Source organism: Zingiber officinale, chromosome 2B, assembly GCF_018446385.1.
Source record: "Zingiber officinale cultivar Zhangliang chromosome 2B, Zo_v1.1, whole genome shotgun sequence".
Classification (NCBI taxonomy): Eukaryota; Viridiplantae; Streptophyta; class Magnoliopsida; order Zingiberales; family Zingiberaceae; genus Zingiber; species Zingiber officinale.
Window position 1 is genome coordinate 111,050,369 of NC_055989.1, and position 27,484 is coordinate 111,077,852.

General features: G+C 36.7%; 3 protein-coding genes across 8 annotated transcripts; 2 read left to right on the forward strand and 1 right to left on the reverse strand.

The window, feature by feature from the left end:
- The first annotated feature begins 1,407 nt into the window (after positions 1 to 1,407).
- LOC122046803 (probable receptor-like protein kinase At1g30570) lies at positions 1,408 to 7,008 on the forward strand. 6 transcript variants are annotated; one of them, XR_006130381.1, is made up of 3 exons: positions 1,408 to 2,301; positions 2,388 to 4,983; positions 6,511 to 7,008. XR_006130381.1 is itself a non-coding variant. In XM_042607688.1 (3 exons), the coding sequence occupies exon 3, from the start codon at positions 2,389 to 2,391 to the stop codon at positions 4,906 to 4,908; it is 2,520 nt and encodes an 839-aa protein (XP_042463622.1). In that variant the 5' UTR covers positions 1,409 to 2,071; positions 2,163 to 2,301; position 2,388; the 3' UTR covers positions 4,909 to 5,234. The 6 variants fall into 6 exon arrangements, 5 of the variants coding, with proteins under 5 accessions (XP_042463622.1, XP_042463623.1, XP_042463624.1 ...); XM_042607688.1 differs by lacking the exon at positions 6,511 to 7,008 and having other exon boundaries at positions 1,409 to 2,071; positions 2,163 to 2,301; positions 2,388 to 5,234; XM_042607689.1 differs by lacking the exon at positions 6,511 to 7,008 and having other exon boundaries at positions 1,409 to 2,071; positions 2,221 to 2,301; positions 2,388 to 5,234.
- A 2,118-nt stretch (positions 7,009 to 9,126) lies between these two features.
- On the forward strand, positions 9,127 to 13,295 carry LOC122046804. Its single transcript, XM_042607691.1, has 6 exons — positions 9,127 to 9,305; positions 10,645 to 10,705; positions 10,840 to 10,975; positions 11,204 to 11,531; positions 12,158 to 12,286; positions 12,453 to 13,295. The coding sequence occupies exons 1-6, from the start codon at positions 9,206 to 9,208 to the stop codon at positions 12,989 to 12,991; spliced, it is 1,293 nt and encodes a 430-aa protein (XP_042463625.1). The 5' UTR covers positions 9,127 to 9,205; the 3' UTR covers positions 12,992 to 13,295.
- A 359-nt stretch (positions 13,296 to 13,654) lies between these two features.
- LOC122046805 (protein MULTIPLE CHLOROPLAST DIVISION SITE 1-like) lies at positions 13,655 to 26,629 on the reverse strand. The gene is made up of 5 exons (XM_042607692.1): positions 26,477 to 26,629; positions 26,158 to 26,379; positions 25,402 to 25,565; positions 14,368 to 14,755; positions 13,655 to 14,011 (listed from the first exon to the last, which is right to left on the reverse strand). Exons 1-5 carry the CDS (start codon positions 26,525 to 26,527, stop codon positions 13,862 to 13,864), a joined length of 975 nt encoding a protein of 324 aa, XP_042463626.1. The 5' UTR covers positions 26,528 to 26,629; the 3' UTR covers positions 13,655 to 13,861.
- Between the last annotated feature and the right edge of the window lie 855 nt (positions 26,630 to 27,484).

The window sequence follows — 27,484 nt, forward strand, 5'->3', positions numbered from 1 at the left end:
ACAAAATAACATTAGTTCAAATAACATAGAAAACAAGTATTAGGACACTAACAATCAATAATAAAGAGTAGTAATTAGTTTCTGTCCTCCCAGAACTAGGAACTAGTCAGGGTCTCAGTTTAGGGATTCCAAATGTACCTAAACTGAACCGACGTCTATTGTCCCCTCAACCGGCATGCGTCCTCACGTAGTCACTCTCCTCTAGTGACTTACCTTTACTTACCACTTTGTCAGACATCCAGTAAGCCCGTCGACCTATCTGGACTTCATGTCAACTATCCGGTCAGCCCGTTGACCTAGCTGGACTTCTCGCCAAATATCCGGGCAACCCGTTGACTTATCTGGACTTCGTACTAGCTATCCGGTCGGCCCGTTGACCTAGCTGAATTTCCTGCCATATATCCGATCAACCCGTCGACTTATCTGGACTTCTCCTACACACTTAATCAAGTGGTTAGATCACAATAAGACCTAACTTAACTTATTTGTCATTCATCAAAACCTGAGTTAGACCGTTAGTGCAAATTGCACCAACACTTTTCTCTTGCCAACTTTCTCTTGGACTTCCGATCACTAAGTGTCTAATCCTTCGTGATCCACTTGATTTTTATCTTGTCAACTTCTCATTGGACTTCTGACTTCTAGTTAAGTATCTGGTCAACTTCAACCTACTTGACTTCTCATGCCAACTCCCTATTGAACTTTTGACATCATCAAGTATCTGGTTAATTTTAACATACTTGACTTTTTTTACTATTAAGTATCTGATCAATCTTGACCTACTTAATATTTTACTAATATATTGATCAAATATCGAAATTTAAACTCAAATCAATTATCGCTTGATCAACCTAATCAATCTTGACCTAAAGTCAATTATACCAATAAGACATACATATGACAATTTAACTATAAGTAAAGTTAGAGCACCATGTCAGACACTATCACACTTCTAGAATTTAATTGATGAAATATTGGGTTGGACCCTCTACTCCCTGTCCTTGATGAATCGGATTCTAAAATTTAAATATTGGATATAAAAAAAATACTAATAAGACATGCAAAACACAAAGAGGGTATTTTGAAAAATGTTACATGATTTAATAATTTTAAAAGGAAAAATATATATGATTTTGAAATTCAAAAAAAAAAATGCACAGTTCAATAAATTTCTTAAATTTTAACCTACTAAATTTTCACATGATTTATATTATATATAGATTGAATTAAAAATATATTAAATTCATATAGCAATGTCTTTTTCAAACTATTCCCAGTTTCCACCTCGGTTGCCACTCTCTCTTAGTACCTTCATAAGAACAGACTGTTGAGGTAAAAGCAACGTTTTGAAAGCCATGTTAAGCCAAACACTCCACATGCCTCGTCTTTGATCCACCCATCAAGTTCTTCGCTCATTGGCTCTCCAAAATCTAGACTGTCGTCAACCTTCTTGTTTATTGCTGACAGCAATCTTTGAGGGCAGTTGGGGTTCGCCATTATCTCCTTTGGTTCTTACTGCAAGTTAAAGATCTGGATCTGTGGGAATTTAGTTTATGAATATTTGTTTGCTCCGTTTGCCAAATAGCATGCAGACAAAGTTATGCCGCAGCATAGTCCGGCCGAAAAGTCGAAACTTGCGCACGCAAATCGCGTGCCAGTGCAGCTTGATCGATCGCAAGCTGCGATTTTGATCGGTTGAAGGTGGAAACTCGGTCAATTGGTAGCTTTGAGTAATTAAATAAAATGGATAAGTCTGTCAGAGTTGCTCTTCTGATCTACCAATGGGCAGCACGAGACCATGTGCCCATCACCCACATCGTGGATTCTCCATTACTTGGATGATGTGTGGGTGCGTGAGAGAGAGAGAGAGAGAGGAGAGAGAGAGAGTAAAGCCAAAGTGATGTCTTGAGCACTTGTTTGGCGAGTCTTCCTCAAGCAACTGCTGCAGCTTGGAAGACCCCGGTGAATGACCCACAAATGTTGGGGCAGTCTCCTGCCATAAAGGAAGAGATCCATCTGCAGAGCTCCAGGTACGTAGCTGGCCTGTGGGTTCGCTTCCCGTCGTAATAAGGTACGCAAGGACCAGAAAGCTTCGACCTTTCTCAAGATCTCTCCTTTTAGCAGCTTTTACTGTGCTTCCTCTCCCTCTTGGTTGCTTCAAGCTCGCATTCTAGGTCTCTTGATCTCGTCATATTGTCGAAGGATTTCATCTTATTACAGATCTTGCTCATCTCCCCATCTTCAGATTCTAGGGTTTCTGTCTGGATTTTCTCTTCTCTGCATTTAGGTTTTGCTGCAATGGTAAGTTTGTTCGTTACCCTTCTGGTTATGGTTTTGTCTGCTGATTTTATCAAAGGTTTTCTAATTATCATTGTTTGATCTTGAAGGATGCTTAGGAATGGTTCCAACCTTGGACTGAATCAAAGAATGGTGTTGTTTGGGCTTCTATTTTTGGTTCTTATTTCAACTTTTGTTGAAGCTGGATATGGTCAAGTGAACACTTATCTGCTCAATTGTGGTTCTACTGATAGTGTCGTCGATGCTAATGGCAGGAGATGGGCTTCAGATTCATCTGGTGAGAATTTCACTTTGAGCAATAATGGAACAGCTGTAAGCTCTGTTACAGTTGAAGATAACTCGATTTACCAGCCCTTGTATAAGACTCTCCGAGTATTCAACACTTCTGCTTACTATAGCTTCAATGTGTCTCCTGGGAGTTACTGTATCAGGCTTCATTTCTACCCTTTCTCGTTAGGAAGTTTGAACAGCAATGATTCGGTGTTCGATGTAACTGCAAATGAGCTCAGGTTGGTTTCCCAGTTCAATGTTCCGGTAGAGATTTTGTGTTGGAACAGTCGGATGAATGAAGTCCACAACCTGCTCATAAAAGAATATTTCCTTAATGTCAGTTCGAATGAACTGAAAATTAAGTTCGTTCCAAGTGTGGCATCGTTTGCATTCGTCAATGCCATAGAAGTCACTGAAGTAATGAACAATGTGTTTGCTGATGCTGCAACTAAAGTCGGCATGAAAGAGAAGCTACCTTTCAGTCTGAATGAGCGTGGCATTGAGACAATGTACCGGTTAAATGTTGGAGGGCCAGCTCTTGAACCCGGGAAAGATAGAGATCTATGGAGAAAGTGGGATCCAGATAATAATTTTATGTTTTCTGTGAATGCTGCTACTGCAATTAGCAACAGATCTAACATCAGTTATTCCTCACTTAATGATTCTTCAATCGCACCTCTGTTGGTTTACGAGACAGCAAGAATAATGTCTGATAATGAAGTTGTCGAGAAGAGGTTTAACGTCTCATGGAGGTTCCCTGTGGATCCAAACTTTGAGTACTTGATCCGGATGCACTTCTGTGAGCTGGTGTACGACAAGCAAAACCAGAGGATTTTTAGGATATACATAAATAATAAAACTGCAGTAGAGGAATATGATGTGTTTTTGCGGGCAAGAGGGATGAACAAAGCCTACCATGAGGACTTTTCTGATGTTTTATCTCAGCAGATTGACACACTTTGGCTTCAGCTTGGACCTGAACCATCTGTTGGTCCTTCGGGTATTGATGCAATACTCAATGGTGTGGAAATCTTCAAACTTAGTAAGAATGGGAGTTTAGCTCATGTTTCCGAAAGGATCAGTAACAACGAGGAAGGAGTGAATACAAAGAAGACAAAAAGTAAAGTATTTTGGGCAGCTACTGGTGTTGGTGCTTCTGTTGTTACCATTTCAATAGCTTGTGTTTTCTTGCTTCATCGTGTTCGAAAAAGGAAAGCAGATTCTGTTAAGGAGGATCCTTCTAGTTGGCGCCCACTTTTCGTTCATGCAACAATGGCAAGCACCACAAATGCTGCCGCTAAATCTCCCTTAATCAACAACGGATTGCCAGTTCCTAATCGAACAGGCAGAAGGTTCACTTTGGCAGAAATTAGAGTTGCAACAAGTAACTTTGACGAGTCTTTGGTGATCGGAACAGGAGGTTTCGGGAAGGTCTACAAGGGTGAAATTGATGATGGTATCCTGGTAGCTATCAAGCGGGGTAATCCACAATCACAGCAAGGTGCGGCAGAGTTTGAAACAGAAATTGAGATGTTGTCAAAGCTTCGGCATCGACATCTAGTCTCAATGATTGGGTACTGTGACGAGCAAAAGGAGATGATTTTGGTCTATGAGTACATGGCAAATGGCACACTGAGAAGCCATCTCTACGGTACTTCTCAGCCAGCTTTGTCATGGAAACAGCGGCTTGATGCATGCATTGGTGCAGCTCGTGGACTACACTATCTTCACACAGGAGCCGAGTGGTGTATCATCCACCGAGATGTCAAGACAACAAACATTTTGCTGGGCGGAGACTTCGTCTCCAAGATGGCTGATTTTGGCTTGTCAAGAGCTGGTCCCTCTTTGGATCACACTCATGTGAGTACTGCAGTGAAAGGGAGTTTTGGTTACCTTGATCCCGAGTATTTCCGAAGGCAACAACTTACACAGAAATCAGATGTATACTCATTTGGAGTTGTTCTATTCGAAGTTGTATGTGCTCGTCCAGTGATAAATCCTAGTTTGCCCAAGGATCAAATTAACCTGGCTGAGTGGGCACTCGGATGGCAAAGGCAGCGTTCACTTGAGTCAATCATCGATCCGAAATTAGACGGAGACTACTCTCTCGAATCACTGAGGAAGTTCGGAGAACTTGCAGAGAAATGTTTGGCAGATGAAGGAAAGAACAGACCTAACATGGGAGATGTCCTCTGGCACTTGGAATATGTCTTACATCTTCACGAAGCATATAGGAAGAGCAGAGAAGGTGATTCCTTTGGGAGCACTGAGTTGGGATTCACTGATGTGTCTTTTTCTCTTCCATTTGTTCGAGAGGGGGATGAGGAACATGTTTCATAGCCGTTCAGAATCTAAAGATGATTGATTCAGATTATGCAGGTTCTTGTTGCTCTTCGGAATATATTTAACCCTCAGGCAAGTCCTTTGTATCACCACTCAATACTAGAGTTATTCTACCTGATGTCTTGTAGTGTAACTTCTTGTTATAAAGTCTTCATAAGGTTGTCGAGTTGGTGGTGCTTCACTTGTGAAACAAATAGTTCCGAAATCATAGAAGAGTCATTCTTGTCTATTTAGAGAATTTCTGTGACTCTTATTGTTCCACAAGGTTATGTATGTTTACGAGATTATTTTGGCTGATAATTATACTACTTTTGTTCTTTAAACTATTAGTTTTTAGTTTAAGTAATTTTCTACCGATCTGTGTTAGAGTTATTCAAGTTGTTATGTTCTTGACCTGATTGTCAAGATGTATTTGTCCAAATCATTTTGGGTCGGCTATGTGGATCTTGTTCCTCCATTGTCCATTATACAATATCGATCGATTAAATTGTTGATCACATTAGTCAGCTATGTATCTGAGTATCTACCAATTCTATATGCCACTCTAGATACAAAACAATAGATTTTGATTGTGTTGATTGGCACGGAACAAAACTTGAAACCATGACTATGTTGCAACCATTTCCCCTAGTTTGGTGGATGCAATGGAACATATCAAAATTTTCCTCCATTCCCGTATGAATGCAAAATAGGAGTTGAATCTAGAATCGACGATCAACAGTATACTCAAATGTTTGGAAAGCATTTCGCACCTTCTAGGAAGAAGATAATTGGGGATAATTTTTCATTATGTAAGCTAACATAATCATAATTGATAAATTTCATACCTTGTGACATCCTATAGTTAAGAAGATGATTGAACACTTGGCTTTAGTTTGCATCAAAGATTAAGAAGATGGTCGAACACTTGGATATTTCTAGAGTAATAAGGCTAGATCAGATAGTATAGCTTGCCTGCGATGATTCGTGTCAACTTCAAAATGATGGAATATTTGTAACTCGCCCTTGGATTCCATATCATCATAAAAAATCATATCGGATGATCCAGCTATTCTCACGACTAATAAGATTCTTTTGTTTGAGAGAGCAACAATGATGTAACTTTATGTTTGTGCTCACTACAATTGACATAGCATGTCACCTAGATCTTATTAAGAAAATATGAGGAATGAAAATCAATAACGAACTAGAGGTGATTGGGGTAGAATTTGACTTATGAACTCAAACAAATTTGGAGTACATAGAGCGAGAGTGGATATTGGCATCGGGACTAAGGAATTAACTCAGTCGAAGAAGTTCAGAGGAGAGATTGATATCCAAAGGGGAGGTTGCAATCTCCATGATGATACTAGCTTTGATAACACCTAAAAGAAGATGATCGGAGAATAACTTTTTATTCGATATGCAAACGTGATCATACATGATACACTAAACAGTTATGATATCGGAATGCTCTTGTTCCCATTGCAAAGATCAAACTGTGCCCAAACTCAGTTTGCAGCTACAATTGCAAGTTTTCTGATTAGCAAGTTTAGCCGACAAACTTTAACTCAGACAATCTCAAGAACATAACACAAACTAAGTGCTTTTTGTTTTCAGGTGAATTCACTTGTTTTCGATCAGTAGTTCTACCGATCGCCAAAACAATATCAATCAAACTTCTCTAGTAGCAATACTCCTGTGCTTCTTCTCTGTAGCAGTGCTCATGTCTGGAGTTACCTCTCCTGTTCTCTTTGTTCCTGAAAGCAGTGTCTCATGTTTCGTTACAGTATCACTTTTTGTCAGAGTTTTCTCCGTTGAAGTCATCTCAAAATCTTCCAGTTCAAAAGTTGGCTGCCATGGCTTTCCTGAGCCTCTGCTCGCCCTCACTTCCAGCAACCGCAAGCGCTGCGTTTCTCGATCCACCCAGTAAGAAAAAAGCTGAAGCTTGGAACACTTCACTCCTTGTTCATCACCGCTACTCTCCGCCTTCTCCATATCTGTGTTAACTTTTAACCTCATCAAAAGGGAGGGAAAAAAAAAAAAAAAGAGTTGGCTAAAGTGTAAAAGAAAACTTGCTGCTTACATTTCAAGAATCTTTTGAAGTGTTTTCCAGCTTGTTCTTGTGCCCTGTGAGATAGAATTTAGTATCGAGATTGCCTTAAATAATTGCGTTAGAGTTCGTCCATGCCTTTAGGAACTTCCTCTACAAAGTTCAGAAACTTCTGATAGAAATTAAACTCATCTTTATTCGGAACTTGATACAAAGTTGCAGTATGTTCTGAAGTAGTAGCATTCATGGAAACATCAATTCTTTTACTACGAACTTGGTGGAGATTTAATGGAAAGTGTACTATTGTTTCTTCAGATTCCTACATGTATTTTTTATATACCCCCCGTAATGATATTATTATCATTATACCCTCTGCACTTTCTTTTGTTACATAAATGTCTCCTCAGATGGATCTAGTGGCTAGCGCATAAGGTGTTATCATAATGAGGTCTGGGGTTCAAATCTCGGTAAAGTCGAGGTAAATACCTCCCTTATGTGCTAGTCACTATTCCAAAGGCTAGTAGTCGCCAGTGATTTACCTCCTCCGTGTTGACCTTGGGACGGGTTGACGGGAACGCTGAGGGGCGAGCGTATTCACCTTTTTTGCCACAATAAATATCCGTATTTTTATAAATGTTATCGATATTTGTCGCATATTCGTGTGAAAAGTTTTACTAATTAGGTGGGATGAATAGATGAAAGCGTGACTAGTAAAATCGTAATAGTAAAACTCTAGGGTGTTTGTGTGCTTGTGGAAAATAGCTTTAGGAAAAAAAAAATTCTAAGAAATGGGTTTAACATCCAATTATGAAACACTCGGACAAAAGAGGATGAATCTAAATATAGTTGCTACGATCAAATTTGTTGTAAAGAACCAATCTGATTGACCTAGAGGATAAATAAAAAAAATATGGAAATAAAAATAACAATTGGATTAGAGAATGCGATTATATTATAAGGCCGCAATTGAATCAACCAAGCAAAAGATCGAATTGTCATAAAGAGTAACAAAAGTCCACGGACCACGAAATTGACACCGAGTAAAATTTCTGTCCTTCAACAAAGAAACTGCAATCTCATTTTCTTCTTTGAATAATTTACCAAGGGCTATAGTCATAGCAATCCTCCTATTTAACTATTTTAACCAAGGTTTAGTCAAAGAAAGGGGATTTGATAGGGCGAGTAAGGGATAAAAGGATCCAGTATTAGGATTTTGAATAGGGTAAAATTATCAAAAATTTTGCTAACTAAAATCGACCGTACTCACTTAAACATTTAACATCAAAATATCCTACATGGCGACTAGTCGCTCGGATGCCATGTGGTCATTGTAACAACATAAAGGATGAGGTGATATATAACTTAACTCGACAATTGACCAAGGACGTATTTAAAATTAGACATTTTTAAAGGCGCATATAACTTTTAGATTTTCTAAAGGATACATTTATTTTTTATTTTATCCCTCCCGTAAGTAGTCATTGTAATGTTTATTATAGTCAAAGAATAATATCAGTGTCGTGTTGAATTTCAAAGAATCACACCCTAATGGTGTTACATTTCAAAAATCAACACTAATATGATAATCACAAGTGGTGTTACATTTTAAAAATCAATACTATTTTAGTACAGCATAAAATCAACATTACTATGATATTGTATTTTTAAATCAACATTACAATGATATTATTCTTTGAAATATAACATCACAGTAATATTATTCTTTGAAATATAATATCATAGTAATATTATTCTTTAAATACAAATCCGAGGAATCGGAGGAGTAAAATAAAAAATCAGTACATCATTTGCAAAATTTAAAAGTTATGTCCACGTTTTTGAAAAATCTCGTAATTTTAAATGCACTTAAATATACTAGATTTGATAGTTTTGACCTTTTTAAATTTTTTATCATTTTTTCTCCTTTCCTAAGACAATTGGGTAGGTTAATATAAGACAGAGTTACTATCATAAAATAAGGATTCAAATTTTAATAAAATCGAGAAAAAAGTTTTTACCGTATTGATTAATTATAATTTTTTGATTTATCTCCTTATATATCATATATGATTGTATTTATGTATTAAAACTAAACTAGGTGCGGGTTGGCAATTTTCCAATCTTAGGTGGACCTGATAAGAAATTTGCCCTTTTTAATTATCGCTTCGCTATGGCTCGGTCAAGGAAGAAACCACGACCTCGACCATCGATCTGGAAACCCTCTCTTTGTCCCTCTTTTACGGGCTTCCCCGGTCAACGGCGATGGCGTCGGAGAACGGAAGCAGCTCGACATCCATCGATACCCGTCCAGGGATTCTCCTCATCGGGTCGCCGAACGTCGGGAAGCGAACTCTCCTCTCCCGTTAGCGCCCTTCCCTTTTTGATTGATCGTAGAAATCGTTCTAGAATTGATGGAGTTGTTCGTCTTTTATTGTCAACTGTAATCGCTAGTATTTTCGGCGAAGGGAATGCTGAAATACTCTGGAATTCGTGTGCGAAATATATACAGAGTCAATTTACAGTCTTAGGGTTTTCCAGTTTCTGGTAAAATGCCATCATTTTATTTAGTTATTTCTTCCTAATTAGATATAAACTTATCCTGTTGTATGTAAATATCTTCCTCTACGTGGGCCAAGGCCCTTGAATCTGTAATCTTTACTGCACCATTTTTGTAAACCCGACTATTTAGATCTATCTTTTGATGCTTTGCTGAGTACGAAGCAGTTAAATTATTTTGCAAGTTGATCCTCTCAGTTCTGAATATCCATGTTTAATTCCTACCAACCTGGCCATAAAGAATGTTTTTTCAACTAAACTAATGTGCTGTTATAGGGACCTCGGTTAACCATTTGATCTTACCTAAATTGATATTATATATGACTCTAGAATCATCATGATTATCCTCATCATCAATCCTTGTTTGTCCAACCAACGTTTTGGGGCCAACTATAGATATGGACCTTGGGGGTGTTAGTTCATAAGGCAACAAGTATTGCCACTATGATGGATTAGGAGAATTCATGCCCGAAGAAGCAGGGCTGGAAGATAAGGTCTAGTTAGGTGATAAGGAATCCTGTGGCCGTAGGCACCAGCATGGATGTGGTCATGGAAAATGATGTTAACAATGATATCAAATACGGAAGGTTGTAAGAGGTAGTCAATTGTTTTTCAGAAAGTAAAAAAAAGAAAGATGCATTTGGCTCTAGAAGATGATCAATTGATAGCAAGGTAATTTGGTCCTTTTGTTCTTTCTTATCTTCTTTCTCTCTTTTCCTTCCACATTCTCTCCTTTACTTCCCTTCCTCTCCCGCTTCCTTCTCTCATCTGAAATAATCACAATCTTACTCCCTCCATCAGAAACAGGGAGAAATAGTGGCTAGGGAAGCTTTTACCCAAGTTCTTTCACTTATTATGCTCCTTTCATCATAAGAAACTAGCCTCCAGTCACAGTGGATTCACCTTTGTTTGGCCTTATATTTTTATTCCCCTAAAGATTTTTGTTAAGATGCTCCTATTACCACAAAAGTTTCATTTTGTGATTGATAATTTACTTCTATCATAGTAGACAGATTATAACTTTCTAAAGTTTTTCTATTTTCTACTTGCTAAACATGTTTCTTAAGTGATTTTCCACAAGAAGCTTGAAAACTATTACTTTTTTCTTCATTTGAAGCATTTTGGTTATTTTTCATTCATTGCAGGACTGCTTTCAGTTGATTTTTCAGATACCTCTGACTTGGCAAGAGGCATCCTTTGTCAAGGGTATGTAACTATATGTCCTTTGCCAAGGGTACGTTTTAATAATATAAATTGTAACCTATGTTACTTTGCTGTCTTCAAATTAGAATGTTTATGGTATTGTTTTTTTGACCTTTATGGTTCTACTAATTTGCCAGGTGGACAATTGAAAATAAATATTATACAGCTGATGTAGCTATATGGACAGCTCATCTGGATGAAGGATTCTCAATTCAGTCACTTCCAATTACAAAGCAGCTGGATGCCCTAGTGATGGTTTTTGATATGAGTGAGGTTGGAAACGCCCTCTATTTTTTTTTTCAACTGTTCTCATTCGAAGTGTCTTGAGTTATAATTTGTATAGGACTGATATATCAATTTAGACCATTCTTTCTACTGCTTTCTACACTCCTCAAAAGTAAAAAAAACCCTGTTTAAATCCAGAATAATTTAGAGAATTGTAATGCATTGTTAGTTTACTGAATCTGGTTCTTTTCTCCATGTTTTTTGATTCATCTACAGGAATCATCTCTAACTACCCTCCAAGACTGGATTGCCAAAACAGATATTACGAAGTTTGAAATACTCCTCTGCATAGGAAACAAAGCAGATCTTGTGACTGGTCACTCCGCCCATGCACAGTATCGAAGGCAAATGCTGAAGCATGGAGAATCCAGTAGTGATCCACACCCTGAGTACATGGATTATGGTATCGATGAAACTGAAGGTTCTAGCTTATTGGGGCATGAAGAGCCATATCTCGAAACTAGGAAGTTATGTCTAGATTGGTGTATTGAGCATAACATTGAATATATTGAGACCTGTGCCTCTAACACTGACTTTGATAAATGTAAGTTTATCTCCTTTGCCATTTAAGATTCAATTTTCAATGCGTTTGTGTTGTACAGTCCGTGGAATATTATTTTTGCCCACAATCATTCAATACATTCAGTATTTAAAGTTTTTTTCATGGCCTATGGACTTCAGTAAAGTTGTTGGGGGCATTGAAGGGGAGCCTTGGCACAATAGTAAAATTGTTGCTCCAAAAGGTCACGGGTTCGAATCCTAGAAACAGCCTCTTGCAAAATAGTAGGGTAAGGCTGCGTATAATGGATCCTTCCCCGAGACCCCATATGACGGGAGCTTCGTGCACCGGGCTATCCTTTATGGACTTCAGTCATTGATTTCTATGTTTTCTCCTTTGTGGTTGGTTAACCAAGTATTTTGTGATGCCCTAACATACATTGATTTTTTTCTTTTCATGAATTATTGAACTATGTTATGTCTGCAAGTTGTGAATAATTAGAAACAGAACAATTTTTTGCTTTGACCTCTCATCCGATGACCTAAGCTAATCATCTCCTAAATTTTCTTTTAACACCTAGTCTTTAAAAATTTCCTTCACATTTTTTCTTATGCATCATTTTAGCTTGCAAATAATATGGTTAAAGGATAATGACATGTTATACATTGCAGGTCTTTCTGTAGACGGTGATATGCAAGGTGTAGACCGGTTGTATGGAGCTCTTTCTGCTCACATGTGGCCTGGGATGATCCTAAAATCTGGAAACAAGATTACACGTCCATCCCTAGTTGAGAAAGAAGGTGAAGAAACTGCTGATTATTTTTATTTGGCATTTCTATAGTGGCTAAACTAAATCTTGAAATATTCTCATCCTTGAATGGGTGCTTCCGCATATCGTAGCTATATATTTGTTTGAAGACAATTTAAATCCATAGTTTCTTATCTTCTATCCCTTGATTATGCCAGAATCTACAGACGAGTCAGATTATGAAATTGAGTACGAGGCTTTATCTCATGGTTCTGATGAGGAGTGGGGAAGTTATAATGATGCAGTTATGTCAAGAGAATATGAAACAGAAAATCAAAACATGAACATTTCTGAAAAATCTGATACTAACAATGGAGCAGAAGAAATTGTCGCATCGTCATCATCAATTCCCGGCTCTAGTACACCTCTTGATGTTCCAAAAAAAACCTCAGAACTGGGAAATGGTCCTGAGACAGAAAGTGACTTTGTCGATGGAGAAATGTCTACAGAGAAGATAACAAGTTCCAAAACTGAGGAGCAAGGGGAGCTTGAATCTGATGTCTTCCATGGCTCTGAGTTGGATGAGGATGGTCACTACAGTCTCGATGATTTAGAAAGGTTAATGTATGAGATTGGTAATATGCGCGACAACTTGAGGTTAATGCCAGATTTCCAGAGGAGAGAAATGGCAGCGACACTTGCTATGAAAATGGCTGCCATGTTTGGAGATGACAGTGACGATGAAGTTGGGTTATGATTTTGCAGGAAGTCCTAAAATTCTGTTTTTGTTACCTATTAGTGCAAGAGGATATGAGTCCACCCCACTATTCCTAATTCCTAATTCCTAATATGTGATCTGATGATCCTGCTTTGGCTGTCTCATGCTTGACGACAGGAAAAGATAATCTCCTGCAATGTTGTGTATTTAACGCTGTAAGCTTCAAAATTGACTTGAAGAGACTCAGTTTGGTTGCTTTTGAATTTGTTTTTGAATCTCCCGTCATAATTGTATTAATTCTACCTATAGAGGTTTGATTTGTTACCATTTGCCTATTATTGTACATATATTACCATAGATCTGCCACCTCTGTATGTTTGAGCCAATTTATAGCTTAATGTTGTGTTTGGTTTATGTAATGAGATTGAGTAGACACATAATAGTTATTTTGAAGGAATGGAATATCTAGTAAATATACGAGGTCAAATTCTTCATGGCAGGGGCACGTTGTGAGCCCAGGACTCAATTGTTTGGTTGGCCTACATGTTCCCCTTGGATTGTCGCCCCTTAGGAAGAACATAACTATGGAAGTTGACAATCTCTATAGACGAAGACAATCGTGTTTATTCCAATTATTTGGTATCAATGCCATCACTCCTATTCCCTAAACCGTGAAAACAATCTTATTTCAGCACAATTCCAAACTCAAATCTCAACTCAGAGACCACAAATAAAGCAGCAAAGGTATGTATACTCGTGAAAAAAGGAAGAAAAAAAAAACGTTTTAACTCATATGTACAACTTCGAACTGTGGTTCTAGGTAGATGACACTGAATCCTACAATCTTCAAGACGCTTGAAAGAAGAGGAAACAGCGAGCAACATACAGCAGAGTCTAACAACTATTAGTTCAATTCTTATGGTGATTGGTAGATGAAGAATCAGATCCATCGTTCTGCGGATTAGAAAAGTCCTGCTCCTGCAGCTTTGACGAACGAACAGGTTGATCAAAATAGTCGATGCTATTAAGATTGATGGAGACTTCGTTAACCCTTTGTTCCTGCAGTCAAATACATGCAGAAATGTCAATCAGAATAATCTGGCGAAGCCAATCGACACTTAATAGATAAACCTGGTGTCTACGGCCCGAAACTAGTTTTAAAAATAAAAAGGTACCTGAAATTAACCCGAGAATCAAATTAGATAGACTTTTTTTACCCAAGAATTGAATAACCCAATTTTTCAAGATGATTCAAAATTAGTTGTATATCCGTCCGATTTTTAGGCCATCCTTAAGTCAATTAGTTCCACAAAGTTGTATTCTGGTGTACCAGAAAAATAGATGTCATGAATTGAAAATATTAATCTTACGACTAAGAATTGTGCAAAGCAGGTTCACAGCCAAAAAGAACTTACATTTTGAAGGGCTTCTAACTTCTTCTGCATGGCTTCGTGCTCAGCTTTAACACGGAATGGAACGCCATCTTTTTGATATACATTATTTTGAGCCAAGTCCTCGTCAATATCACTTACAGTTGTCGCAAATGGGTGATTGGCTGGGATCCACTTGACTGTATCAGGGTCGATATCTGGTGGTATAGAATCATCTTCTTTTAGAAATATTGTTGGTCTTTTCCACTGATAGGCTCGTGATCTTCTCTTTTGATGAATTGACTTTTCCTTTGCAGTAAGAGTTACAGGTGCCAAGCGATAAACCTTCCCAAACATTTCTACTGTTGAACTACTTTTGTCAGTCTTCACATAGGGATTATTAAAAGGATCATCATACTTCATTGGCTTCAAGCTGCAAGATAGAAGCAGAAATATTTCATATAATTAATAAGAATGCCGTTAAAATATAGTTAAAGATAAATAAGAATATGATGCTCGTACAACAAGATTCACATTAACATGATAATTAATGAACACAAGTATTGCTGCTACCAAGCTACTTATCGTGGTCCAAATCCATGGTTGGACTGGGTCATCCTATTAGGATCTGAAACCATGATTCTAATATTCAGTCTCATTGATCGCAATACTGAAACTATCAATATGGCACCGTGTGGCGTATACTACTTTTGCATAAAGCTCTGTTGAAGACATCGCCAAGTCGAGCTGATGCAGCAGATTCTTTAAATAAGTGTGCATGTTGAAGATCCGTTGCTAGCTTAAAATTAACAAGGAATGAGGTGATTAAATACTATATGGGTGAATTTGGATGGACGAAACGCATTGAACAAACCTGGGGAATCAAACAAATTGGGCAGATTGGACATACCAAGCAAATGGATCAAGCATATTGGGCATGCTAGAGAAGAAGCCTAGTGACCCAGTAGAATAGAATAGACTGGACGAGTTGGAAGGCCAAACTGGCCAAATTGTGAGTAAATTGAATGAACCAAGCATGTCGACTTGGCTGAGTGAATCAAATTGATTGAATGGGTCAAACATAAAATGAGTCACTACATTACTACTATCAAACAAAGAATGAAATGAATCATTCAACTTAATCATTTTATTCCATTCCCATTACAATTCCCTCCTACCAAAAATAATCATCTATGAGGCAACAACTATGAGGAAATTAGAGAGGACAGTTATAAATCATACTTGATCCATGTACAACACATTGCTAATAACTTGGGTAACAACTAGGCATGACCCTCAAGGCCACTAAATATGATCCTTGGAATGAAGTAAAAGGAGGTAAATTTTGGGGAAAGTGCATCCTACTAACTTGCTTTGTCTCAGGTTCTACTTGTTTTCATACCAACCCGTCCAATAGGAGTTAGCTAAGCTTGTTCAGAAACAAGAACAAGCAATGCAAGTACCTTGGACAGGGAGCACACAGCCAGACACTCTGCCTGAGCTAATGAAATCTCTGATAATCATTTCTGAAGTAGAAGCACTACCCCTGAAGTGCTTGAAAAGCCTTCCTACTCAGACACAAAATCACAAATCCCTACGGTTAGAGAACAATATTTAGTAGGCCTCCTCAAGGCTTGCTGGGGTGCAATTGGGATTAGTTTTCACCTTTCTTTATGATGTTTTTCCTACCCAAGGAGCAAGCTGCAATACAATGTTAAAGCAGATAATCATGTTGAAAGAAGCATAGGTGATGAAGAACCAACAACTTTAGATGGTGTTTACAATGATAACTACCATCGTACCTTATTTTATGAACTCTATGGTAATGACAACGGAATCAAGCAAAAGAGAGAGATTTACAGGACAAGGAGTATGAAGGATTTTATGTCAAAGAGAACAATAGAACTTGAAGTGAACCTCAAAACGTAATATATATATATATAGGGTTTTGATACCCTGCACGACATTCGCGTGCACAACTGTCTGCGATGCCTGTCAGGGCCTCAATTACTTTTTTTTTTTAAATCAACATTTCCTCAAATATAAACCCAAAATACATTATTATACCCCGTAAACGCCTAAAATTTTATCGTTTTTAATTTTTCTTTTAATTTAAACAGTATAACCCAATTGGAAAGCCCTAAACCCTAAAGGTAAAATCTTAAAAATTTTTAATTTAAACACTATAACCTAATTGGGAAGTCTGAACCCTAGGGGTAAGAGTTTAAAAAAAAACACTATCAGCCAGGCACTTGGATTGAATCCAAGCGCGTGGACTGAGATTGAGGCGCTTGGATTCAATCCACGCAACCTGAGCACACACAGTAGCGCACCAAATAGGTGCACGGTATATCAGTTATATATATATAGAGAGAGAGAGAGAGTGTGTGTGCGCGTTTTGATATGTCGCTCACCTTACGTCGCATATCCCGTGTGCACCTCAATTTTTTTTGTTTTGATTTTTTTTTTACTTAATAATATAACCCAACTCCTACACCCTAAAGGAAAAATCCTAAATGGCTTAACTGCAAGCTAAAAAAATAAAAAAAAGTTGTGCATTGCTTAATCGTGCACAGTTAAGCCCCGTGTGGCGCGCAACATAACTTTGTTTGTGTGTGTGTGGAAATAAAAGTATATAATGATATAAAAATTATTGGAATTTTGCCGGATTTATCAAAAAAAAAAAATCAGATTTATTTAACGAAGTTAGGAATATTTCATTGGGATAATTAAATTAAGGCTTATGAAAGCCTGTTTGGTTAACCTATTTAAAGGAGTTGATTGATATAATTAACCTAAGTTCCCATTAATTACCCTAACTTCACAAATTTCTGTCGTCTCTCGCTTTCCCTCTCACATCTTCGAAGCGCTGCCTCGGCCACCTGACGCCACTGTTGGCACCTCACTAACCACCATCTTTTCTTGTTCCGGATGGTGGGATACAGTCAACCGCAGTGAGCCATTGTCAGAAAGTTGAGACGTTGCCAAAGCGCCAATCTATCGCCCTCTGACGCCTACGGGCCTTGAGCAGCAGCTGCTATCATTGTTGCGATCACCATCGCCTTAATTACCTAACTCGGTTGCCTCCGTTGACCGCCGTGAGCTGCTGTTGGGGAAGAAGTCATAGGGTAATGAACTTCTTCACCTAAGCTTTACTCGTTCAATGTAATTAATTAATCCCGTTAATAATCATTAACAATAGGCAAGGTTCCAAAATTCGTTAGGCGCTAGTTGAGCACTAGACCAGTGCCTAGTGCCAGACAAGCCCCTTGTGCCTAGGCCGATTAGATGGGGACTAGGCGCCGCTAGACGGATTCCACATATCAACATAAATTACATAATAAATTACATTCTATAACTCCAACATAATAACATCAAATTTAAAATAAGTTCAAAATTGCACAACTAATAAAATATCATAAATTTATTCTACTTCTTCTCCATAATTTTCAACAACTTATATTTTATCGAACACAAACTCAATATCATCATTGTGATCCTCCTCTTTTTCTTCGGATACAAAATCATCCTCATAAAGTTCACTCACTCTAGAGCTTTTTTGTGGTTATATGATGAAATGATGTTTCCAAATGATAAAACGTTGGCCAACCTTCAATTTAATCGCTTCCAAGTTGCTCAGTTAAGAAAAGATCAGACAATAAATTTTTCTTCAAATCGATTTCTCTAGCCTTTTAATTCTCTGATTTATTATAAATGTGAGGTTCTTAATTTGCTCTGATTTCTCCAACTCTGGTTAGTCAGTACGATGAAAATGAAGTTTGGTGTTAATGGCTAGGGCAAGCCAGCAAATCAATTTTCTAGTTGGACCAAAGTTTAGGACTTATAAAACTTAAGTCCAATACAAAAAAAAATGTTACATTTTTATTTTTTTAATTGGGTTTAAATTTAAAAGCCCAAATTAAAAAAAAAAACATGAAAATCTTGCACTATTTCCGTCGTCCCTAGACTATTCGATCGATTAGTCGGCGCCAAGGGCCACCTAATCCCGCCTAGCCGCCAAGGCCCGCCTAGGTTGGCCGACTAGCATGTTTTCGGTGCAGCTGGCTGGCACCTAGGTGACCGCCTAGGCCGATTTTAGAACACTAACAATAGGGTTAATCTCACTATATGAATTAGAATTTGATTGTTTTGGGTTGATTAATTTTCCTCTAACGCTGGTGAGGCTGATTTGGGTTAAGTAATCTGGTTGATGAGTTAAATTTCATTCAATTAATTTCCGCATGCTAACCATATGGGTAAGGTTAGTTGAATCCCTTTACTAATTAGGTTTATGATTAAATTGATTTAATTACAGATGCATTAGATCTATAGAATATTAAATGGATAGATAGATTAATTAAGCCATGGATATATTAACTAAAGGACTAGCAATCAATTAAGAAATTAATACGACTAATATTAAAGAACGGGGAATAAATTGTTTGAGTTTATTATTAGTATTGGCTTAATACTTAAATAGCCTTTGTATTTTTATCTTTAGGATTCAAGTTCGAGAAAGAGCCTCATATTTGAAGACGACTATGACGTTCAACATTAGAGGTGGATAGTTCTTCCTTGATCTATATAGTTTCTATGACCTTAGTGCATGATTACCATTATATGCATTGATTGCGTAGTAGTTATTTTTACCTTGATATCTACTATGTTATTTCTCGATCTTGACCTTTTATTGATTGACCATATTTTAATCTATTTGATATCTACGCAGTCTTATTATTATTGTACATACATGATGTTATCAGACCGTAGCGTAGCTAGCAGATTTTTACTCTTGGATGTGATTGTTACGCTTATTTGTTATTATTGGGTTGTATGCTTATATATCTTAACTACCCACGGGACCCATCTGTGGTAGAGTGTTTCGCCCATAATCCGTAGCTAGATAGCTCATCCATGGTAGAGTGTTTCTCCCGAAAACAGTGGTCATTTGTATATCTTGTCTTCATGGTAGAGTGTTTCTCCCACAAACAGTGTCGGTTTAGATATCGTGACTGGCCACAGGACTCATCCGTGGTAGTATATTTCGGTCGTAGTCAATGTTTGTCATATACTTTGCTATATACTAGTTATATGTTTGTTCTATGCAGAATTTGGATGGACAGTACAGGGACGGAGCCAAGAGTCCCTGAGTATGTACACCTAGCTTATAAGTCATACCTAGTTGATCAAGTTTGTAGATGACAATGTTGGTATTTTTGCTCTGACTTTTGTTAGTAATATTACCTAAGTCTGCTCCCTTTGATCTCATTACACTTTAGTATCATGCACTATCCTTCTTATTCCCGCTGAGTAATTTGTACTCACTACCCTTATTTTCTTTGACTTCCAGGCAGGTAGAAGTTATGTCATATCACTCAAAGGTCCTAGTTGTCAGTCCCACTTTGCTTAGAGATGTTTTCTTTTCTTTCATTGTTGCTTTTTGTTTTGCTTAGTACTTGACATTTGAAATTTGCTTTTACAGTTTGTTCTATTTTTATGTTTCCTAAAAATATATTTTTTAGACGTGCGTGCGCGCACGTAGACTTTTCTTTATATATATAGTTGTCTTTCTTTACTCTTGTCATTGCCTTTTACTACTTGTGTGTCGGATTCCCTTATATCCTAATGTCAATAAGGGGTAGCCCCATCACCAAATGGCGATTTATACCCCCGGGCCGGGACAAAGGTACCAGGAACAGTAGGGCCAAGAATGAGTTGGTCAAGAAGCATAAGAAACACAACTTGAGATGAGAACTTTTGAGCTCATGTTGGTACAAAGAGATATATATATCATAAGTGTTCAAGTTCCTCGAAGCAATGTAGGTGCTCTAGGATCTAAGATGTCCTTGTAGATGTGCAAATTTTTCACCTCTGCACTCTATGGGGTTGCACAGTCTTAGTTTGCTCATCCACCATAAAAATTTTTTGATAAGCTTAACCAATTTGAGTCTTTTTTTTTGGAGTAGTCAAATAAGCAATAATGCAAATACAAGGCAAGGAAATAAGTGGTTTATAAGATTTGTTGAGAGGTTTAGCAGCTCGACAAATGGATAATTCTTGTCCAATGGTCTTGATGGCTACTTTTGAAACAACACTAAGTCATTGAAATTCCTACACCCTTATATGAGTCCTCAAATACCTTTGCAGAAATATCAGAAAGGAAAATAAGCACGCAACAGTAATTATATGATGCACGAAAATTGTTTTCTTTTGGTCACATAACTTTCTGAAAACTAAGTTTTCTTCATTCTTTCCTTCACCCCAAGGAAAGGGAGAGAAAGAAATTCTACTTGTTTCTGACTCTCTAAGAAAACACAAACTAAGGAAATACTTCTGTGAATTTTTCACTAACTATTTTCTTCCCTCCTAGGAAAACACAGCCTTAGTGAAATAGCTTAACAAGCAGATAAGTCTTAAGCAATGATGCTGATGGTTGTTGTCCAACTGCCACTAAAATTACTAATTCCTACATTCTTTATGAGTTCGCAGATACCTTAATAAAAATACAAGGAAAATAATGCAACGATAGATACATGATTCATGCAATACCAGTTCTTTATTCCAAGAAAATTTTTGGGCCATCAAACTCTAGGAAGCCCCCTCTACTGACAAATAGGTCCATGTATATTTGCAATTACATTAATCCTCAACACTTTCCCTCGTGCTGGTTTAAAGATACTGAAAAAAAATTATACTTGTTATAAGGTATATTCTAAGACCTCTTCAGTTAAAATTTGCTAGTTGATCATTAGAAGTAACAAATGATGTAATAAACACCTTTGATTGCATATATTATCTAACACAATGACAATCTATCTCTATGTGTTTGGCCCTCTCATAAACACTAGAATAGGAATAATGTGTTGGTTGGTCCTAGGAAGATCATACCGGTTCCACTGTACAAAAATTTGTACAAGTGTCGAACCTTTCCTAATAACCTATTGTGTTTTTTAGAAATTAAATTCAGAATCGCAAACGGAACTTAACATTATTGATTCCAAATTTAACTTATCTGTTCTTAATGGTTTAGACTTGGATTGCAAACGGAACTTAACATTATTAATCCAAATCCACCCATGTTATAAATTCAATTAAATATCAATTTCGGAAATTGGCTCCCAGGTCAAACATGACGAGGCACATGACCTTTTTGGGTATGGGAACATCCACCTGTGTCTCGACAAAGCCTCTTAACGAAATTCAATATTTAATTTCCTAAAATAACATTAGGTTTAACCAAAAAGAACAATCGAATCACAAGATCAAAATAAAATAAAAGAAACACAACTTCAAATATCTAATCCGAAAATCTAGAATCATGTGTCTCTTGTGTTTGGAATTCATACAAAGAAAAACTAGTATGATGCGAAAAATAATTACTAGTTATACCTTTCTTTGTATGCAACGACCTCTTGATCTTCTACCGTATTCCTCTTCTTATCTCGGACGTTGTGTGGGCAACGATCTACCGAGATGAGAACCACCTAAGCTCTTCTTCTTCCTCACCAAGTTTCGGCCACCAAGACTCCTCCAAGGATGTAGAGGTTCGGCCGCCACCACCAAGCTCCAAGGGATGCAAGAAACAAAGTCTCCTTTCTCTCCTTCTTCTCCAAGCAATATCCGGCCACCTTCCAAGCTCCAAAGGATGAAAAGTTTCGGCCAAGGAGAAGAAAGAAAAAGGAGAAGGGAGAATTAGAAGGGCCGACCACACCACCAAGGAAGAGAGGGAGGAAAAATATAATAGAGTTAGCACCCATGAAGGCACCCCAACCCTCTCTTTTATAATCCTTGGTCTTGACAAATAAGGAAAATTTAAATAAAACCTTCCTTATTTCTTTGCCATGAAAAGGAAAATTTAAAAGATTAAAAACAAATTCCTTTTCATGAATCAAGTGGTCGGCCACCTTCAAGCTCCAACAAGGAAAGTTTTAATAACACAAGCATTAAAACTTCCTAATTTATTTTCGGAAATTTTAAATAAAAATTTCTCTATTAATTTTTCCCTTCATGGTTGGTTATAAAAGGAAATTTTATAAATTAAAATCTTTCTTTTAAACATGTGGATGATTTCCAAAAAGGAAAGTTATCTTTAAAATTAAAATCTCCTTTCAATCTACAAATAAGGAAAGATATCAAATCTTTTCTTAATAACTCTCTTTTTAAAACATGAACATGGTTACAAAAAAAGGAAAGTTCTATCAAAAATTAAAATCTTCCTTTTAACTACAAATAAGGAAAAATATCAAATCTTTCACTTAATCTTTTGTAGAAAACTATAAAAGGAAAGATTTAAATTTTAAACTCTCTTTTAAAACCATGATATCCACATAAGAAAAGATTTTTTAAAAAAATTAAAATCCTTTTAATATGATGTGGCCGGCCACACCAAGCTTGAGTTCAAGCTAGGGCCGACCACACGACTTAACTCATCCTATTTACTTGGTCGGCCCAAGCTTGAGTTCCAAGCTTGCTTGGTCGGCCCCCTTTAGGATGGGTATAAAGGTGGGTAAGAAGTGGGTATGTGGTGGGTATAAATCTCTATATACAAGAGGCTACGATAGGGACCGAGAGGAGGAATTGGTTTTGGTCTCCCGATGAAATTAAGCTTCCCGTGTTCGCCCCGAACACCCAACTTAATTTCATCAATAATAATTCATTCCACTAAAGAATTATTATTGAACTACCGCACCAATCCCAAATTACATTTTGGGCTCCTTCTTATCATGAGTGTGTTAATCTCCCTATGTTTAAGATGTCGGATGTCCACTAATTAATTGAGTTACTGACAATTCACTTTAATTAATATCTTAGTTCAAGAGTAGTGTCACTCAACCTTATTATCATGTCGGACTAAGTCCACCTGCAGGGTTTAACATGACAATCCTTATGAGCTCCTCTTGGGGACATTATCAACCTAGATTTCTAAGACACAGTTTTCTTCTATAATCAACAACACACACTATAAGTAATATTATTTCCCAACTTATCGGCCATTTTGATTTATCAAGCTAAATCTCACCCTTTGATAAGTCAAAGAAATAAATACTAAATATATGTGCTTGTTATTATATTAGGATTAAGAGCACATACTTCCATAATAACTAAGGTCTTGTTCTTTTATTAAGTCAGTATAAAAAGAACTTACCTTAAATGGTCCTGCTCAATACACTCAGAGTGTATTAGTGTAATTTATCAGTCAAGATAAACTAATACCTAATTACACTACGACTATTCCAATGGTTTGTTCCTTTCCATCTCGTGAGCTACTGTTTATAATTTATAAGGAATTGATAACATGATCTTCTATGTGTGACACCACACACCATGTTATCTACAATATAAATTAATTGAACAACTACACTTAGCATATAAATGTAGATATTGACCAATGTGATTCTTATTTCTAAATAAATGTTTATACAAAAAGCTAGGCTTTTAGTATACATTCCAACATAATGTTCATGACAATTGACAACAACCTAATTATCATAATGTAGCTTCATTAGTTCAATAGGAGCACTATACAACTCAATCATTGAATTGAACCAAATATGCTCACACGGGGCAAGAACTATATGGACCACCTATCAATGCAAGAACCAACTCAACCTACATGAGTGTATCTTATGATCTAAAGATGACTTCAATTGTGAAGTAGGAAACCCTTGTCCAAAGCACAAAATATCTGAAAAAACATCTTGGAGTTACATCCTAATATCCCCATCACATATACTTAAGAAATTAGTTGATCATATTTACTGAAAATGAGATGTAAGGCCTAGTATAATCAAGACAGTTTAATTTAGCAACTAATCTCTAGGATTCACTAGTTTAGAGTATGACTTCATTATTCTTGGCATTAATATGGCATTTGGCTCTATGAGAGTGACAACAAGTATAGCTCTTAGCAAATCAGCTTCTTCAAGCATAACAATGACATACTTTAGCTGTGAGATATATCTTCCTCAAGCATGCAACCAATATGCCTAGAAATATTTTGAATCACTGCAATGCTTAGTTTAGAAGTTTTGGTGAAGGTACGATTTTCAACCTTGCGATTCTTGCAATGTCATCACCAAATAATAGCTTTTTAGACTAAAAAGTTAAGATGACACATTGAATGACCTAATACACTCTTCGACTGTTCGACATATACAATCATGCTCTTGATCCACCAAGGAAGTTTTTGGTAATGATTTAATTGTAATAAGTTAAGTGCTTATTTGTAAATTTATAAATCATAGAGATGTAAATGTAAAAAATGATAATAAGATGATGCATGTAGAAGTGGCTACCAAAGAAAAAAATAATAATAAATTTACCCAAATTAGCATGGTATCAGGGCCAAAGGGCCAAAGCAAGAACCCATTTAAATTCATCTCTCATGTTTGATCCCACAAGATCTCTCACATGAGCTTCCATTGTCGATTGAATAGGTGAATTATGTCATCTTCTGTCTCCAAGGAGATTGGTTATCTTTGCTTTGTGGTTTCTCATCTTCAAATTTCTTCAACCAGCAACCTTATCCAAGTCAAAGCTTCTTCCTTTGGAAGCAAACCTGATCAGAATCATTTATTCCACCTACATTAACTATTTCTATTAATCGGATCCTTCGGATTTCATTAGGTAGCTAGGTGTCACTTTTGACCCTCTTACAAGCAGTTAGAAGTTCACTTCTCCAAAGAAACATGCAATTTTTATGGCTTGATGCAAAACACCCAAGTTATGCAACTGTGACTTTGCTAAAAAGCTCTCTTTTTCAAGCACAAGTTGAAATAGTTGAAGCATTCTGATAGCAAACTATTGCAAATTTATACCAAAATATTCAACTTGAGAACTTCTAAAAAAAAAAATCAAGGAAGCAGTTGGCAAAATTGACAATAAAATAGTTAAGAATCTAAAGTTTAGAAAATTTTCAAACAAAGGCTTACACATTTAAAGAAAAATTATACTCTAAAAGATAAATACAAAAATTAATACAGAGAAGGAATAACAGTAGTCATAAGAAATTTCCATAAGAAGATAATTAATCTCCTCTTTACAAGTAAAATTAGACCAGTATAAAAGGAAAATACTTACAAGCCTCTCCTATCAGATCTTATTTGACCTCTCCTCACAAGATCAGCAACAGAACCTTGATAACTTCGATCCTCTTGTTTGAGCATAATCTTCCTTGCAATTGCTAAAATTGCAACCGAAATACATAAACCTATTGCGACTTTTGAAGTGCTAGTTTCTTTTAACTGAGAATAGTGGAAACTATCAGCGAAGGGGCAATGCATACTAAAAATTAGTATATAAGGTGGTTTATGGTCCTCTTTGCAATTGATCCCATAAGATAAACATAAATTGAGTTTTTAACCTAGTTGCATCTTACTGAAATAACTGCTTGTGCAAGACATACTGAATTTTGCCTATTTGATGTCAATTAAGTCCAAAAATGTTAACAGGTTGTGCATGTCTTTTTTAGAACATTAACAGACATGGAAAGTTGTTTAGTTTGGTATGTTAGATGCATCTAAAATATCAATATGAATACCAAAAAATGTCTAGGTTCAAAGTTAATTATTTGATAAGTGTGCTGTGATATAAAAGTATTCATCCTTCAGGAGTATGGAATGGTGGTAAAGCAACAATTACCTACTGCAAATGGAAATCAAAAGAAAAAGATTTTTGGTCAAACTAAACATCCATCTGAACATTGTGGCATAATGTCTTGATATTTAAGGGGAAAAGGTAAAAATGAAAATAGCCACATTTCCACACTTATCACTTAACATGAAAGAAAGAACTCATCTTTGCTTTACCACAAAATTGAAAGGCAAGAGGACTCACAACAGGCACAGGAGGAAAAGCATTAACCATCTCTCTCAGTGAAACAACCCTCTTTTCCAACTCTATTTCTTTTCTAACCGCGGGCGCACTTGCATCGTCATGAACACCAGAATCAGGAACCTCTGCGGAAGCCCTAATCGCTGTAACTCGGCTCGATTTCCTGTAGCTCATCCTCAGGCCGCTCCATTGCCCTCTTGCCAGAACCCAATCAGAAAATATGCCCTGTAATCGAGCGTAAGGCAAAGCAAGCGTCGAACACTACAAAATACGACAAAAACCAGCGGGGCAGGAAGCCAGAGGCCGGACAAAGAAGACGCACCTGTGGATAAATGGACTGGAACGGCAGCGTTGAAGTAGCGAACACTGTCATCCCTGCCGAATCATCAAATCGACGCTGAAGAGTAGGGCGACGCCGATGGCGAAACGTAGCCGGGCGCGGCGCCGGAGAGCATAGAACCTGCCGTTTGTTTTCCCCCCTTTTATTTTCTATAATTATGATTATATCGTTTCAGCCACAAGTTTTCTCTGTTTTTTCTAAAATGCCCTTTGGAATATTAAGATTTTCAAAATGGCTCCTAATTTTGAAAACTGTCGTCATTTTTTTCTTTTCCACCCTGATCATTTTGTATATTTTCAAAACTCTACATTAGTCACTATAATTTCAGCACCTTGTGAAACTATTGACAACGGAATTGAAGGCCGATGTCGATCAGTGGACTCTCGTCATGAAGAGGAAGTTTCTAAAGCCCTAACTTGAACAAAAACTAGATGTCGTCAACCTCAACGATCATAAAATCCATGAAGAATAGTTTGAAGGCTCAGAGTTATGGTGTAGTAGTTAAGTTTTTTAAATAGTTAATCAGATATTTAAAATTTAAGTCTCAACTGTAATGTATTAAAAAAATTTTAATGGGACTATAAATCTTAGAATGTTAGCCTTTAGCCTCTAATGTATTATGGTCGCCAATAAAAATTTTACGTGGGACCGATTGATTATTTAAAAAAATAAAAAATAAATAAAAATAGTAGAGAGAGGATGAACAAGATCATACTGATAACTCGCCTCCTTAAAAACTCTAATAATTTTGGATCATCGTTATTCTTCTATTTTATTAAATATAATTACATATTATTGTAAAAAAATTTATTTATCTTTTCATTTTCTTGTGTTTAATTAATATATTATAATAAAAGGTCCATTATTATTATTATTATTATTATTATTATTATAATAATAATAATTATTATTATTATTATTATACAAGTGATTCATGTCACACTTTTATATCTTGTATACATGAATTTGGATACTCCTATAAATTCTCTC

Coding starts and splice junctions, on each gene's coding strand:
- LOC122046803 (XM_042607686.1), top strand. CDS start 2,389: ATGCTTAGGAATGGTTCCAACCTTGGACTGAATCAAAGAATGGTGTTG.
- LOC122046804 (XM_042607691.1), top strand. CDS start 9,206: ATGGCGTCGGAGAACGGAAGCAGCTCGACATCCATCGATACCCGTCCA. Junction 10,706..10,839: donor AGAGGCATCCTTTGTCAAGG/GTATGTAACTAT, acceptor CTAATTTGCCAG/GTGGACAATTGAAAATAAAT. Junction 12,287..12,452: donor ATCCCTAGTTGAGAAAGAAG/GTGAAGAAACTG, acceptor TGATTATGCCAG/AATCTACAGACGAGTCAGAT.
- LOC122046805 (XM_042607692.1), bottom strand. CDS start 26,527: ATGACAGTGTTCGCTACTTCAACGCTGCCGTTCCAGTCCATTTATCCA. Junction 26,380..26,476: donor TCCAGTCCATTTATCCACAG/GTGCGTCTTCTT, acceptor GCTCGATTACAG/GGCATATTTTCTGATTGGGT. Junction 25,566..26,157: donor CTTTTCCTCCTGTGCCTGTT/GTGAGTCCTCTT, acceptor CACTATTCTCAG/TTAAAAGAAACTAGCACTTC.